At 44.3% G+C, this 15,969-nt stretch overlaps 2 protein-coding genes across 4 annotated transcripts in view; one reads left to right on the forward strand and one right to left on the reverse strand.

Moving 5' to 3' along the window:
* Window positions 1–14,898, reverse strand: part of EIF4EBP2 (eukaryotic translation initiation factor 4E binding protein 2) — a 33,863-nt gene extending 18,965 nt beyond the window's left edge. Inside the window, exons 1-2 of one of the 3 annotated variants that reach the window (XM_053311741.1) lie at window positions 14,463–14,890; window positions 2,957–3,133 (exon numbers count right to left, since the gene is read on the reverse strand). In XM_053311741.1, coding sequence (XP_053167716.1) covers window positions 2,957–3,133; window positions 14,463–14,601 — 316 coding nt within the window. In that variant the 5' untranslated portion in view covers window positions 14,602–14,890. Of the gene's footprint in view, window positions 1–2,956; window positions 3,134–14,462 lie in introns of all 3 variants that reach the window. The other 2 variants (XM_053311739.1, XM_053311740.1) reach the window with 2 other exon arrangements.
* LRRC20 (leucine rich repeat containing 20) overlaps window positions 13,805–15,969 on the forward strand; it is a 183,966-nt gene continuing 181,801 nt past the window's right edge. Inside the window, exon 1 of the mRNA XM_053311734.1 lies at window positions 13,805–13,995. The gene's annotated coding sequence lies outside the window, so the exon portion shown is untranslated. The remainder of the gene's footprint in view (window positions 13,996–15,969) is intronic.

The following is a 15,969-nucleotide window of genomic DNA, read 5'->3' on the forward strand; positions in this document are numbered from 1 at the left end:
AGCTGGCAATGGGCTAGTCACCCCTAGATTTGGCTACAACCAAAGCAAACTGGAACGGGGTTCAAGATGCACAACCCCTCCCTATGCATGGGTCCCAGTTAAGTAGACTCAGCTGAATGGCATCCAAGGCCACTCTTAAGTTTAGAGTGAACCGCCTCAGCCTCCTCCCTCCTTTGACAGGACATAACAACGTTAGCAGATTATTTATTAAAACATTTTTATACCGCCCAAAACTTACGTCTCTGGGCGGTTTACAACAGAATAAAGACAAAGTAAAATATTCGTTAAGACATGGGGGGGAACAAAGGGTGGGGGGGAACACACACATTACAACAATTCAAAGCCTCGGGGCAGCAGCGGAGAAGGCCCGTCCCTGAGTAGCCACCAGACGAGCCGGTGGCAGCTGCAGACGGACCTCTCCAGCAGATCTCAGTGGGCGGTGGGGTTCATGCAGAAGGAGGCGTTCGCTTAAATACCCAGGGCCCAAACTGTTTAGGGCTTTATAAGTTATAACCAGCACCTTGTATTTTGTCCGGAAACATATCGGCAGCCAGTGTAGCTCCTTCAATACAGGAGTTATATGGTCTCTCCAAGATGATCCAGAGACCAGCCTGGCTGCCGCATTCTGGAACAGCTGTAGTTTCCGGACTACGTACAAAGGCAGCCCCACATAGAGTGCATTACAGTAATCCAGTCTGGAGGTTACCAGCAGATGTACCACTGTTTTGAGGTCATTCACCTCAAGAAACGGACGCAGCTGGCATATCAGCCGAAGCTGATAGAAGGCACATCTGGCCACCACCTCAACCTGGGACACCAGGGAGAGGCTCGGATCCAGAAGGACCCCTAGACTGCGTACCTGTTCCTTCTGGGGAAGTGTGACTCCATCCAGAACAGGCAGATCAAAATCATCTCTCGAGTTCCAACCCCGCACAATGAGTACTTCCGTCTTAGCCAGATTCAGTCTCAGTTTGTTATCCCTCATCCAGCCCATCACGGACTCCAGGCAGGCATTTAGGGAGGTTATGCCCTCTCCCAATGATGCTGACATGGAGAAATAGATTTGGGTGTCATCAGCATACTGGTAGCACCCTGCACCAAATCTCCTGATGATCTCTCCGAGCGGTTTCATGTAGCTATTAAACAACATCGGAGACAGTATGGAGCCCTGCAGAACACCATACAAAAGATTCAGATTTTGAAGAACAGCAGTCTCCAAGGGACATCATCTGGAATCTGCCCGAGAGGTAGGAGCGGAACCACTGCAGAGCAGTGCCTCCCACTCCCAACCCCCTCAGATGCTCAGAAGGATACTATGGTTGATAGTATCGAAAGCCGCCGAGAGGTCCAGAAGGACCAACAGAGTCACACTTCCTCTGTCAATTGCCAATTGGAGATCATCCATCAGGCCGACCAAGGCAGTCTCCACCCCATAGCCAGCCCAAAAAGCCAGTTTGAAATGGGTCAAGATAACCAGTTTTCTCCAAGACTGTCTGGAGCTGTGAGGCCACCACCCTCTCAATTACCTTGCCCAGCCACGGAAGGTTGGAGACAGGCCTGTAGTTGTTAAAGTCCGAGGGATCCAGGGTAGGCTTCTTCAGAAGCACTCTAATAATTGACTCCTTAAGACAAGGAGGCACCCTACCTTCCCTCAGAGACACATTTATAATCTCTACCAGGCCTTCTACAACAACCCCGCTGCCAGATAATATAAGCCATGTCGGACAAGGGTCAAGAGAACAGGTGGTAGGCCAAGCAGATTATGCCAGGCAGGAAGAAAAGTAGACAAGGTAGTGAAGTAATGGTCTCCCCATCACAAAGATGAGTCAGTGACATAGACCTCTTAGACCTAGAGGTGTACCCATTGAAATTATTGATAGGATTACTGGAGAGCTCTTTTGTGCACCTGCATACTCTGATTTGCATCACAAACAGCCTCATTTGCAAAAGGCAATCTCCCCATTGTCTCACACAGGAAGAACAATCAGACACAATGCATTCTGTGCAGGTACATCTTAGCACTTCTAATCAGCAAAGTAGGATAGTAGGAATTTGCCCCCAAGGCATGTTTTGGGATACAAGTATCCCCACTTCCATGACCCAGTGTGCTTCCTTGTGCCTCTCACTTGGAACTCCATTGGACGCTCCAAGCAATCTTCGTGCCCCCTCGTATGCTATACTTGGGACTCCGTTGAGCATTCCTTTTGCTCTCCTGCATCCTACAAAGAGCTTGAAATCACTACCAGCTTGGGCAATCAGCTTCTCACCCACCACCACAACAACAGGGGGTGGCCAGCTTTTCATGCCACTATATGGATTGGTCCTTGTGCCAATCCATCCAACTTGCCTTGCTGCCATAGGAAGCTGGCCCCATAGAGGTCCCCTTTTTGTGGGCACCTCTCCCTCTACTAATCTCTACAACCCGCCTGCTTCCAACCACACTAAGGAGCGAGACTCTGTAGTCGCTCCAGGATCCCTGGGGTCTCGTCATCCAGATCAGGTGAATATGACCCTTCACCCCTCCTTGGGCCCCAAAACTATCTCTGCTCCCCTTTCTTAAATCCAACCCCATCTACCTCTCAAGCCTCTCTCTTGTCCACCTGGGAACTCACACAATTAGAGTTTAAGCTAAAACACCTCATTGCAGTTGGTTTTACTTAGGAACATATTTTTATTTGCTTTAATCACAAAGTTCTCTTTTCTGTATCCCCCTCCCTCATTCTTCATTTGATTTTGAAACCATATCCTGCCTCAATCCAGTCATTTCTTGAGTTTGCACTAATTAAAACTGGTGGAGCTGATCCCCTTTAAGAGCTAATTAAACTTCCTACTCCTAACTCTGAGGTCATTAAAAGGCAGATGGGAACCTGTCAAAGGCACATGACAAACTGCACATTGTGAACTATCACTGGAAAGTCACATTATAGACGTTATACTATCATCCATGCTTTCTCACCCATTGTAGGCTTCCCATCATGATTGTTCAGATTGTTTACTTCCACTTTGGAATCCTCAGTCATAGTGCCAGGGCTAGTGACTCCTGGGATATTTGGAAGGTGGCAAGGGGGAGTCTGAGCCATGGGAGAATTGCGGCGATCTAAGAGAAACTTGCGGTCATAGATTATTCGGGTACCTAGGAAAAAGGAACATTTATTAAAATAATTGGCATAAGATAATAATTTCCCCTCCAATGTACAAACTTACAAACAAACAATATCTATACCTAAACCAGAAAGCTTATAAGATTTACTGACTGATGGAATCAAGAGAGATAAATTCAGTCATTTTTCCAATATGCAGAATGTATGTTTTTTCTTAAACAAAATACTATGCATTGACTACAATGCATGGATGCCAATTTGTTAGGAAAGATAAAGAAGCTAAAAGATGCCAAGATTTATTATATGGGTTGGTGAGGATACACATTCCTACAGTCCTTTGCAAAGTGCACATGGCTTCTATGTCAATTCAACAGGAAGGCCTGGTTTTGCTTGTTCAAAGGCAGAGGACAAGCAACAGAGAAAGCTATTCAGTCTTGCTTGTGGAGGCATCCAACAGACAGGAACAAGATGCTATATTCCATGGGCCCAGCTATTTTCTGATCTGATACACTAGAAACCAGTAGAAAACAGCAATGAAAATAGGGAGATTTGTGTATCTGTCCCCATACCATTTAGAAATCAAACTGGACACTGGAATATATTTCACCAAAATTATCAGAACTAGTAAGGTAAAGTCTGCCGTCAAGTTGATTTTGACTCCTGTGGTTTTCTTTGGTAGAATACAGGAGGGGTTTACCATTGCCTCCTCCCGTGCAGTATGAGATGATGCCTTTCAGCATCTTCCTATATCGCTGCTGCCCAATATCGGTGTTTCCCATAGTCTGGGAAACATACCAGCATGGATTCGAACCAGCAACCTTCTGCTTGTTAGTCAAGCATTTCCCTACTGTGCCACTTAAAGTGGTCTAATCAGCACTAATAGGTCAACACTACTCGTATTAGATTCACATAATGCTCAACAAGGCAAGCAGATCTTTTCTCTTACCACAACATTTTTCTTTAATAAAGATTATCAAATCTATTTCAGTCTATAATAAAAGCAGTCCTCATATATTTGAATAGTATTATTGCAGTTAATATTGAGGAAAAGACAGCCATTATTTCGTCTGGTTTTAGGCACATCAAGGGCAGACCTTTGGATTGTAAGGAACAGATAAAGGACATTATTTTGGCAAATTCCTTCTCTGTATGCAAAGGGGGAAAATAAGTGGGGGTGGGAATAAAGGCTGCAATACTGGACTTCAGAAATGGAAGGTATTTTTTCTTTTTAAAAAATTATACACTGTGACAGAAAAAAATCACAGGATGGAGCTCTCTGACTTTAATCTCCCTGCTTATCTTGCCTAAGAGATATTGAGCTCATGTGCATCTGGGTTCTTTTAAATCCCATCCTCATCATTTTGCTCAAACCTCTTGAGCTTTGACACAGCTTACTCCTTTGCAACTGCACATATAAGCCTTCAATTTCCTCCCACAGCAAAGTAGTAAAACAACCTGAATGGCTGTAGAAGTGCTACAAAATAACCTCATCATAGTGATACAAGTCCCTCATGGCTTGGGTCCAGTAATGGCTTCCTCCCTTATATCCCACTATGATTTCATAAGGTTAACAGAGAGGAACACCCATGCAGTTCCACCTGTGCACCAAGTCACAAGAGCTGGGGCTCATTCCTAGCTCCGAAACTGAACATTAACTAATAAAGGATTGAAAAGAGACAGCGACTTGGTCACCAGTTGCAAGAAAACATCATTTCTAGGGACCTTGCCAGGAAGTTTTTGTGAACAGGTTCTTCCTCCTGCTCACTTTCAGGTCCCCAATGTGCCAAAAACTATTAAAGATATTTCTTTAGCATGCATGCAGGACAGTAACATCTTCTCAGGTTCGTTTTTTGCAGACTTGTTTACAAGACTGGAATAATATGCACACCATCCTCACATCACCAGCTTTTAAAAAGGAGAACATGCTGAAAATGTTTTAGGCACTTTTAGCTTTAAAAACATAAGCAGCTAGGGAGAAGGGGAGCTGGTCTTGTGGTAGCAAGCATGACTTGTCCTCTTGGCTAAGCAGGGTTCACTCTAGTTTCATATGAATGGAAGACTAGAAGTGTGAGCACTGTAAGATATTCCCCCTAGGGGATGGAGCCGCTCTGGGAAGAGCAGAAGGTTTCAGGTTCCTTCCCTGGCTTCTCCAAGATAGGGCTGAGAGAGATTCCTGCCTGCAACCTTGGAGAAGCCACTGCCAGTCTGTGAAGACAATACTGAGCTAGATAGACCAATGGCCTGACTCAGTATATGGCAGTTTCCTATGTTCCTATGAGGTAGGTTAGGCTTCCAGTAATCATATCTATTCACCTAGCACAGCCTCCAGGCACCATAGCTATCCCTTCCTTTTATAGTTTCACCTCTAGTTCTTATCCTATACTCAGTGTACAAGAAATCCAAATCCAAAAATCCCAAGTCTACAAAAGAGAAGTCTGAAAAGAATACAGAATGAAAATTAAGTTTAAGCCATTTATACAAAGCATTCCAATTGCTGGACTTGAGCTCCGAAACTTCAATCAATCAATTCCATTATTACAGTCACAGACCAGCACAGTTTACAAACAGAAGCCCAACAAAAAAACCCAACATAACCTACAGGGTTATGATACAGTCAAACACATAGTTAAGCACAAAGATCAGTTAACAATGATTCTTAATGAACTCCTACTGGCTATTAAACAGAACTTAGCCACATTGTAAGATCTCAAGTCATTCTGGTCAGTTAAAAGATAATCAAGATAAATAGAATCTGTACAACCTGGATGACAGCTAATAAAAGGGGTTATATGTTTATGCCGTACATCTCGGTAAAATTGACAATAATATCTCCCTATTTGCAGAGACAAGTACATTCTTCGTAAGGGATTTTTTGATATCTCCCTTCCAAGACTGCTGTTTGCAAGGTGTTGCATCCACTCTTCCCTCCAAGGCATGTGCGTACTCACAAGTTTTCTGATGTCCGCTCAGTTAATTTTAGATCCCGCTCAGGTCAAATTAGGAAGTCCCCACTCTGAATGCATGTGCGCACACAGTGCCCTAATACTGCCGCCCAGAACAAAACTCATTCCACACAGAGATGAACTTGGTTGCCCAAATGGACACCAACAGGATTAGAGCCCTGATCAATTTGACGCTCCATACCATATATTCTTTGAGTTAGACCCTGGCATTTTCAAACCTGAGAGCTATCAGTGCAAAAGGGGAGAAACCATAATGATGCAGCTTCTCCTCCAGCTTTCTTTTCCACCTGGAGTGATAGATATCCTTTAGCACAAGTGGTGCTAGACCTGCAGGGTGGAAAACCAGCTTCAGCCAGAATTTGAAGATATTAATCCATGCTCTGGCCTCTACTTTAAGCAGTCCTGCTTCCAGACAAAGGACAGCACTGGGCACACACTGGGGTACCTGAAAAAATGTTCCTCAGGAACTTAGACTGCACAGCTTCCACCTTAGAGAAGTTAGAGTACATGTCAAGTTGAGCTCCATATAGGACCTGTGTTCATACTTTAGCCGAAAAGAGTTTTATTGTGGAGGGGATATATTGGGAACCCCTGGAATGATGAAGCTCCGGAACTTTGTAATACACAAACCTTTTCAATACACAAAATCATTTACATATTAAAGAAAGGGCAGAAGGAACAAAAGGACAAAAAACAATTGTAGACCCAAGCACTGTTCTCTACAGGCAGTAGAGTAATCTTAGTAACCTCTATGAAGAGGTCTACTTTGAAGCGGAAATAAAAAAAATATCCCTCTAAACTGTTCCAAATTCAGTTTTTCTGACTAACACAGTGAACTTAAAGCATGATTACTTTCAAAGGAAAGTCCCATTGAGCTAAGTGACACTTCCTTCCAATTAAGTGTACATAGGATTGCAGTCTATTTCTATCATTTAACTATCTCCATTTCATGTCCTTGAATGGGAAATTGGAGAAAGAGCTTTTATAAAAAGCATACTGGCAAAAAAAGCGTAGGCTACAAGGTAGCTCTACAGTTCTGCTTACTGCTGACAGTAATATACTAAGCAGATGCTTTGGAGGACACTATAAGCAAGAGCAAAGGGGCTAGTTTCATAATTAACCTCATTAAAATACATACAAAAGGAAAGTAAATGAAAGCATCTACAATTACAGGCACTACTTTACAAGTGGGAGATGCAAGCTGAAGGTTTGGACTGTGGCCAGCTTGCTGAACAGAACATCTAGTCTCAACTTGGACTATCTTATTTTGCAATACTACTACAAACGTGACAGTAAGTTCAACCTAAAACTCTTTCTCAGTGCTGATTTTAGTCAGCTCAGATAGCTATAATGTAAGTGGTTCATATTTTTTAATTAAAGGCAAACAAAAAGCAGATGGAAAGACTTTCCACCAATTTAATTCAAGAAAAGCAGTAGTTCTGGGAGAAAGATGAGCAACCGCCCCCTCAGCAATTAGTTTGGAAGTCTGAACAAAACACTGGGTGTCCTTAGCCAGATCAGTCAGCTCCCTTATTCCACTATCCCAAACTGAATGACAGAAACACAGCATAGTGGCCAGCATTACACAATCCTGTTGCATTTCCACTTGTATGCTGTACCAAAACCCCACAAAAGCAGCCCTCTTTGAACAGAGAAAATATCAGACTTCAAACTCAGGGTAAACAGAGGTCAATAATAAGGGAAGGATTCTGATCCCTCAGCCTACTGAATCTCTCACCCTACTCCCACTTTTTAAATAAAACGTGCTCCCTTATCAGTTTTTCTTGTGCACAAGTAGCTGCAAAATTCTAGGCTCTTGATCTTGACAGCTTCAGGCAACACAGTGCTCTGAAGAGAAAAAAAAAAGCTTTTGCATGCTGCCTTCTGTTTTGCAATTTTAATCCTAAGGGCATAATGTGCCTGCCGGAATACTTGCTCCACAGAACTTTAAGTGTTGTTGGGTTTTTTTAAACTTTGGTTTTGAACATTTCAGCCAACAAGGCTCCCAAGAGGCCTGCCAAGATGTTGCTCTTCAAGGCAAGATTCAGCAGAAGTGTTAATACTTGAACGCTTGTGTCTTTTCGTTCTTGGCATCTGCATAAGTTTTTCTGTTGACCTGGGCAGAGCTCCAGCGACCATGGCAGGTAGCAAGGCACAGTCAGTGCTTTCAAACAAAACCAAACAAAACCAGAATGAACATGGAACTTACCTCCTAAGACAACAGAAGGAACTCTGTATAACTTAGGGAACCAGTGCAAATGATGCCAAATTTCTGTGTCCCTCCCACCCCTGTCCTCCCAAATTCCTTTCCCTTTCCTGAGCTACACTCAGGAGCAGCTGATTCAATACATGACCCTTGGTATTCTGCTTTAGTTCCTGAAAAAGCCGTTAACACTTCTCCTTTGGCCTAGTTTCAACACATACCTCTATTCTGTGTGTGTAACAATCAGTCGCTCCTCTCCCCTAAAGAGTGAACCAAAAGTGTACCCTATCCTGACTGACAGGCTAGTGCTCAACCAATCAGCCACCAGGTGGGTGGGACCTAGACCACAGGTGGCAGGAAGAGAAGGGTTTCTTTGTTCAGTTGAAGCTAGGCTGGGGTTGCAACAAGATGTGTGGCCATGGAATTTGGCTATAGAAACAACTGCAGATCCTTGAGACAGGATTCCAGGTATCTTGATTCTTATCAGGTGATGGGTGAGTTTTCAAGGAAAAGGGGATTCAGCCTAAGGAACAGTTTGCTAGTCAGATTCTGTGTCAAAAACGTATTTCTTTCATGTTTTTTTGCATATCCCTGATATTGTTCTAAGATTGTCTATCTGTAATGCAACTAAGCTAAGAAAATGCTAGCCTGCGTCCATCCATCCAGGGTGCTGTAAAAGACACTATAAACTTTTAAAGGTCATTTTGTGTTTTTCTACATCCCAGTTCTTTTGCTACTGGACAATCACGAGTTTTAAAGTGTGTTGCCCCAAATATCATCTGGGGAGCTTTTAGAAATATTCTTGCAACTACTGAGTGTTTCTATTACTTATAACTAAAAGCTGAGAGAGCCTGACGGCAGCTGTCTGTAGTGTTTTGAATAAAGTTTATTTTTCCTTTTGTCCTTTGCAATTTTAACCAGCCTCTTGGAGTGGATTTTTAACTCAGGAAAAAGGGGGCTGGAGAGGGATTTTTGCCGGTGCAACACATTTCAGATCGTTCAGCAGCCTACCAGTTTTCTCATCACATGTAAGCTTGTATGTGGAAGGCTTTTGTACTTTTCCAATAGCAGAGGAGTGTTTCCCTGGGAATTCCACCCAGCCCAGGGGAGGTCAAACTCTGTTGATAATTCAGGTGGTGGCGGTAGCGTGAACTACTGGAAATAAAGGAAAGTTTTTTGGGAGAAGCCTTTGTTCTGAAAGCATGGAGGGGATGATTCAGCATTTTTCTTCCCCTCATGTGGGCTTGCTCTAAGACAAAGGCTTGGTAATCTGCAACACTGTGAGAAAATATGCATGTCTTGAACAGTGTTCCCTCTAACAGGGCTTCCCTGATGTTGTTGACTACAACTCCCAGAATCCCCAAGCAAAAGCCATTGCAGCTGGGGATTTGGGGAGTTGTAGTCAATAACATCTGAGAAGCCCTGTTAGAGGGAACACTGGTCTTGAAGTGTGTCAGTGTTTCTAAAGACAGATTCCAAAGAAGCCACCTAGATCTGCAGAATTCTTTCATGTGATTTTTTTCAATATAGCTAACACTTTGACAAATTATATAAGGCAGAGGTAGACTGCTTTCAGTCTACTAAAAATACACACAAGTGAACCGGAAGCCCAAGGATGTGTTTTAAATTTATAAAGCAAGAGTGCATAGTCAGGATCTTCTAATACAGATTATAGTACATGTGCTTTGAGTGATCTTGAGTATGCATTGTTGTTATGAGCATTTAGTACTTTTCTGGATCAGATGAAGGGCAACTTAGTCCATCAACATTCCTTACAGGTGTCCCAGCAACCAGCACAAACACTAGGTGGGTTCACCAATAGACCACACTCAACACTCTGCCCACTCTTCCTGGAAGGCAATAGCGATATTAGAGGACTCAAAGGACAGTTGTCCACTTCCTGAGGAAGAACTACAAAAGTCACTTGGTAAGGACAGTTAACAAAGCAGCTTATAGTCAAATAGTTTAGTTCAGTTCAGACCACAAAAAGCAAAATGCTTATAGTAGTATTTGGGCAAGTCACATGTCCGCTTTGGGCCTCAAATACAGGGGGCAGGGGGGGAAACTCTTCATTGTAAAAGGTTACACAGCCTTATCTAACCCACTATGGTTTGAGGAATAATATTTTAAACTCCTCTCCTAGCAATCTTTGCGAGAAGTTTTAAAATTCTTGGCTGGGATACTGTGAAATGTGAAGAAGTATTGCCATTCTAGATGCCTATGAGCTCTAAATGTGTGCAAATATAACCTTGCAATTAAATGCATTCATCAGTGGAGGACGTTTTGATGAAGCATAAAATATTAATGACTATTTTGAAAGAAATACATGAATATGCCTCCAGTTTAAAATTATACCCCCCACACCTCTTCCTTTTATGCGTTTCCAGTATGGAATATGAATCTGCCTTGTACAGAGTCAGACCACTGGGCCATCCAGCTCAGTACTGTATATAACGATGAGCAGTGACTCGCTCCAGACAGGACCTTTCCCAGTCCTACCAGGGAATGAACCTGGGATCCTCATCATGCAAAGCATATGTTCTGCTGAATATCCCTTCAATAAGGATATCACCTTCCAATTCTGAAATATGAACTGAACTGATATACTGTAACTACTATGGATAAGTTATCCTTATATTTTGAAAGGAGTTGATTAGGTTGCAGCTACAGCCTAATTTTGTACATAGTTTACTGAAAAGTTCCATTGTGACCTACTCCCAAATGTTCGCTGGACTGCTATCTTAAAAGGCACACTTAATTAGAAATAGCCCCTACTGAACTCATTGGGATTCACTTTTCAGGAAACCATGAACAGGACTGCCAGTTTGTAACAAAAAGCAGAAGAAGATATGTTTATGTAGCACAACTTCTGTTTATTTCCCCCACACTTCCGACATGTCTCCTCTTTCCACCAGTTTAAACAAAAGAGATGTTTTCGATCTCCCATTATAATCAATGAGACGTGCTTGTTTTAGAGGGATCTTGCCTCCTGCTGCCCCACCACAGTGTATTTGGGCAAAAGTAGGAAGAAGGGGGTGGGGGAATCAACTTTCTATGGTGTACTCTACAAGAAAGGACACGACACAAACACAATAGTGCTATATTTAGGTGCAAACAGTGGAGAGACCTGGAAACTTTGTTTGGAATCAACCTATATTAACTAATTCCTTAAAAATTTGTAAATCCTGCTCTTAGAATCTTCCAATTACCATCATATGCAATGGTTCAGTGCAACTTTACATCTTCCCCAAACTACAGCAAGTTCTGAGCAAAACATTAACATTCTAGAAGTTACAGAAATGTTTAAAGTTTATCTTGCCATGTTTTTCAGGAGGCATGACAGTCCCCTTTTCATTCCTTTCATCTGGCAGGTAGCCCCCACAGTGAATAATCAGACTTAATGCACAGTTGCTAATAGGTTTGTTGTCCAAAGAGGGAAGTCACAACTCATCAGGACCTTTTAAAGACTTAGACACAGCATAATTCAACATTGCTAATAGGTGCGCTTTTAAGCTGTAGGTAAAACAAGTGACCAAGGTAAAATAAAGCTGTTTTCCTGGTATACATTAACAAACCTGCAATTCTGCCAAAGCTCAAGGGAAAAGCTGCAATTCTACATTTAGTTACACACAAATCAAAGCAGCTTCAGTGTATATATCAAGGATGGCAGCCTAAGTCACACATGAAGAATAAATTGTGCAGAAACCCATGATAGGGAATCAGTACATAGCAAGAAGACACTTAAGGTACTTGAAGACTTGCTGTAGTGCCATTAGCTTTCTGGGAGTAGAACCCACCTTATCAGATGCAGGGCTATACCCCCTGAAAGCTTATGCCAAAGCTCCTTATCTTTATGGAACCACAAGACCCTTGTTTTTCTTGTAACAGACTAACATGGCTCCCCCTCTGCAAATAATTACTATTCATGATCCAGAATATCATGCCCCTAGTGTATTCTTGTTCCTAGTGTAAGAAGGTGAACAAATGCCTACCTTTTAAAGTGGATGAAAATTAAACCTCAGGCTAAGTCCTGAAGCTTGGGTTATACAGAAAGCAACAAACAGAAGCAACAGATTCACAGAGTGGAACAACAGAGTTTTAGAGTTATCTTGTAGAACTTCTAGTGTAACCCCTCCTCAGTGCAGGAAAGTGCTCTAACATCTCTGACAGATGCCTGGCTAGGCTTCATTTGAAAATCTCCAGTGAAGGCACACTCACCTTAGCAAGAGGTTGACTGTTCCACTGTCAGACAGCTCTCACCATTAGGAAATTCTTCTTAATATCTTGCCTACATCTGCTTCCTTGTAATTTCAACCCATTGGTTTTAATCCTGCCCTCAGGAGCAACAAAGATCTAGTTGACGCCTTCTATATGAGAGTCTTTCAAGATATTTGAAGACAACTATCATATTTCTCTGTAGTCTTCTCTTCTCCAGGGTAAATAAACCCCACTCCTTCAACCATTCTTCATAACACTTGGTTTCCAGGCCTCTCACCACCTTTGCTGCCTTATCTGAACCTGTTCCAGTTTATCAATTATCTTCTTAAAAGGAGCGGCACGGAATTGGACACAGTATTCCAAGTGAGGTTTGAGCAGCGCAGAATAGAGTGGAAAGATTAGTTGTCATGATCTGGGCACCATGCTTCTGCTAATGCAGCCTAAGATTGCATCAGCTTTTTAAGCAGCTGCATCACACTGCTTGTTCCTAACCCTGGGTATTGTTTTGATGTCTGATGACAAGAAACAGGTCAGAACATGGAATCCACTTCCACAATTTTTAGCAATGAGTTTTGGGCTGTGAACTTCTACAACACTGAGATGTAGAAAACTGAATGCCTACACAATTTAACAGTAAAAAACAAAATGATCTGTTCGCTTGCCTCAAAAAAGCTCTTTCTTCATTTCCAGAGAAACAAGGGTAATAGTTACCTCAAGGATTCAGCTTGCATTAATATCTGCTGTTCTGATTCAGTGAGTATTCAGGGAATGTATAAGACCACAGGACATAGCATTTAAATTATGTGAGGTGAAGAAATATTTTTTAAAAGGCAATATCTGGTGTGGTAGAGGATATCATTTATGTCTAAAATACGCAAAGTAAAAGATGGTGCAAACTCTTGGCTTAGCTCCCTTATTTTTATTTTTTTTTAAGCGATATAGAATAGCAATAGGCTGAGAGAAATCAATTTCCAATAACAGACCTAAAAAGGTGGCTTCTGCATAATTTGGCTGGTAAATAACTTGACTGCATAATCCATACCCGCGCTTAGGTCTGCAAAGGGAGCCCATCCCATTAAGTTTTTGCTGGGGGTGGCGCGTCTCCCTCAAGCTCCCCACATGAGAGGGCGGCCGAGTTCTCGGTAGAGTTCATGTTCGTCTCCGTCCCCGCTGCTGCAGCTGTCGGAGAACTTCCCCCAGCCTGCTCCTCCCCTCCTATTGTGCAACAGTCACGGGCTTCTCCTCGAGGCTCCTGGGCCTTGTTTACAAATAACTCGCCGCCAGCTCCAGGAGAGGCCTAGAACACCCTCCAAGCTGAGCCCAGGCCTCTTCTCTTATGAAGAAAAACGGAGTCCTGCAAAGAAATAGAACGCCTCTTTCTTCCTGACGCTCCCTTTAGTTTGCACGCAACCTTCGCTCTGTGCAAAGCCACGCTCTGCAGAAGCTTGTTCCGCTTTTAGGCTACGAGGGGAGGAGGAGTGATTCTGCCTACACAGTCCGTCGCCATAAGGTGAGGGACGCCGTGAACCACATACATAATGTTTCCTGCAGGCATCGTCGGGCTGCAATTATAGGGCCCTTTTTACCCCCTGGAAGTGAAGGAAGCGGAGAGCAAACCCCACTGAAGGTAGTTGGACCTCCTTCAAAGTAAAAATGCATAAGCTTGGGCTAGGCGATTAGTTCCGAGAAAGCACGCGGCAGCCACTGGATTGTCACTCCCCCCTTGCAACGTGCTGCCAACATCAACCACCCCACAATGAAAGGCCTTTCCTAATGACACCCCACCCACCCCAAGCCCTTGCAAATGGACCGTCCAGCAAGCGCGCGCGCCGCCCCCGACCCCTGATCAGTTACGAGCCTTCAATTCCCTGGAAGAGAAAGAGCGAGCGCGAGACAAGTAGGACACGTCGGCCAATGAGCGCTCTGCAGGCCCGGGCAGCGCGCGTTCCCCCCCCCCCCCCCGGCCCTCCTTTTTACCTCCAGGAGTGGTGGAGAACAAGGTCCCCCCGGGCGTGGTGCAATAGTCATGAGGTAGCTGCGAGGAGTCGCTGATGGGCACCGTCCTGGTGGGGATGGCGCGGCTCTGGCTGTGCTGGTGGCCGCCGGAGGAGGACATCTCCCTGTTCTATTGTCCCAGGGTGGGTGGGAGGGAGGTAAAGTGGCTGAAGAGGAAAGGGAGGAAGGCAAATAAAATAATGGGCGGGGGAGGGGGGGCAAGGACGCTGAAGGAGGAGGAGGTGGTGGTGGGGGCGGCGGCCCTCGGCTTCCTTCAGGGACGAGTAGGGGGGCGGCGGCCGCCTCTCTGTCGCCAGCTTCGGGGCACTTTCCTTTCCGTCCTCCGCCTCCACCGCCACCTTCTCCCTCGGCCTCCACCCAGCAGCAGGAAACGAGGGGGCCGGGAGGGGAGGCGGGGACAGGCGACGGAGGAGGAGCAGCAGCAGAGCGAGGGGGTGGGAGGGGAGGCCGCCCCGCCGGCCATGCCCTGCTGAGCGGCGGGAAGCCCAAGGTTGACATTTATTCGGGAATAAGGCCGCCCTCTGGTTTATTCCCTCTGGCCACGGATATAGTACGAGAGGCATTACGAGCCAGCTACGGTTCGCTACTACTACTCGGCGGCTTGCTTCTGTCGGCCCGGGCCGCCAAGAGCATCTCGGGGGCCTCTTGGCGCATGCCGGCCTAGTGGGGCGAAGCGGACACGCGGGTTGGTGTGCCGAGCTTAGCCCAAACGGAGTACCTGACCTGTGCCCGTTTGTGTGTCTATATGGTACATATACTGTACACACACAATACACATGGTGTGTGTATTGCGTGTGTGGTGGTACACATAGTTCGTAATACAGTACTGTGCACATGCTGTGAATGTATGTATCGTGGGTGTGCACGTGGTTGTCACCCACTTCACTATGCCTGCTTGCTGCTTCTATAACCGCAGCCACATTTTTCATTTAAAAATAAATAAATATGGGAATAATATCAACATATGCATACAAGGAATCCTGCTCACACCTGAAAGTTATTTTAGAACTCTATAGCCGTTACTCCAAAGTAACTATGCATAAGATGAGACAGCACAAGAATGATGTTAAGGTGCCCAACCTCTTCCCTACCATGACTGAGAAGAAGATAAAACTAAGTATATGGTGGTCCCTTCCTGGGGATGTTAGAGGATGTCAGCTGTATTTCAAATCTCTACATGACTAGTTGCACCATAAGTGGAACATGTGTTAACGCTTATTAGCTAAATCCAGCGTGGTGTAGTGGTTAGAGTGCTGGACTAGGACTGGGGAGACCTGAGTTCAAATCCCTATTCAGCCATGATACTTGCTGGGTGACCCTGGGCCAGTCACTTCTCTCTCAGCCTAACCTACTTCACAAGGTTGTTGTGAGGAAAAACTTAAGTATGTAGTACACCGCTCTGGGCTCTTTGGAAGAAGAGCAGGATACAAAATGTAAAATAATAATAATAAATCCTAGGCATGCTTAG

This window comes from Hemicordylus capensis, chromosome 3 (assembly GCF_027244095.1).
Source record: "Hemicordylus capensis ecotype Gifberg chromosome 3, rHemCap1.1.pri, whole genome shotgun sequence".
Lineage (NCBI taxonomy): Eukaryota > Metazoa > Chordata > Lepidosauria > Squamata > Cordylidae > Hemicordylus > Hemicordylus capensis.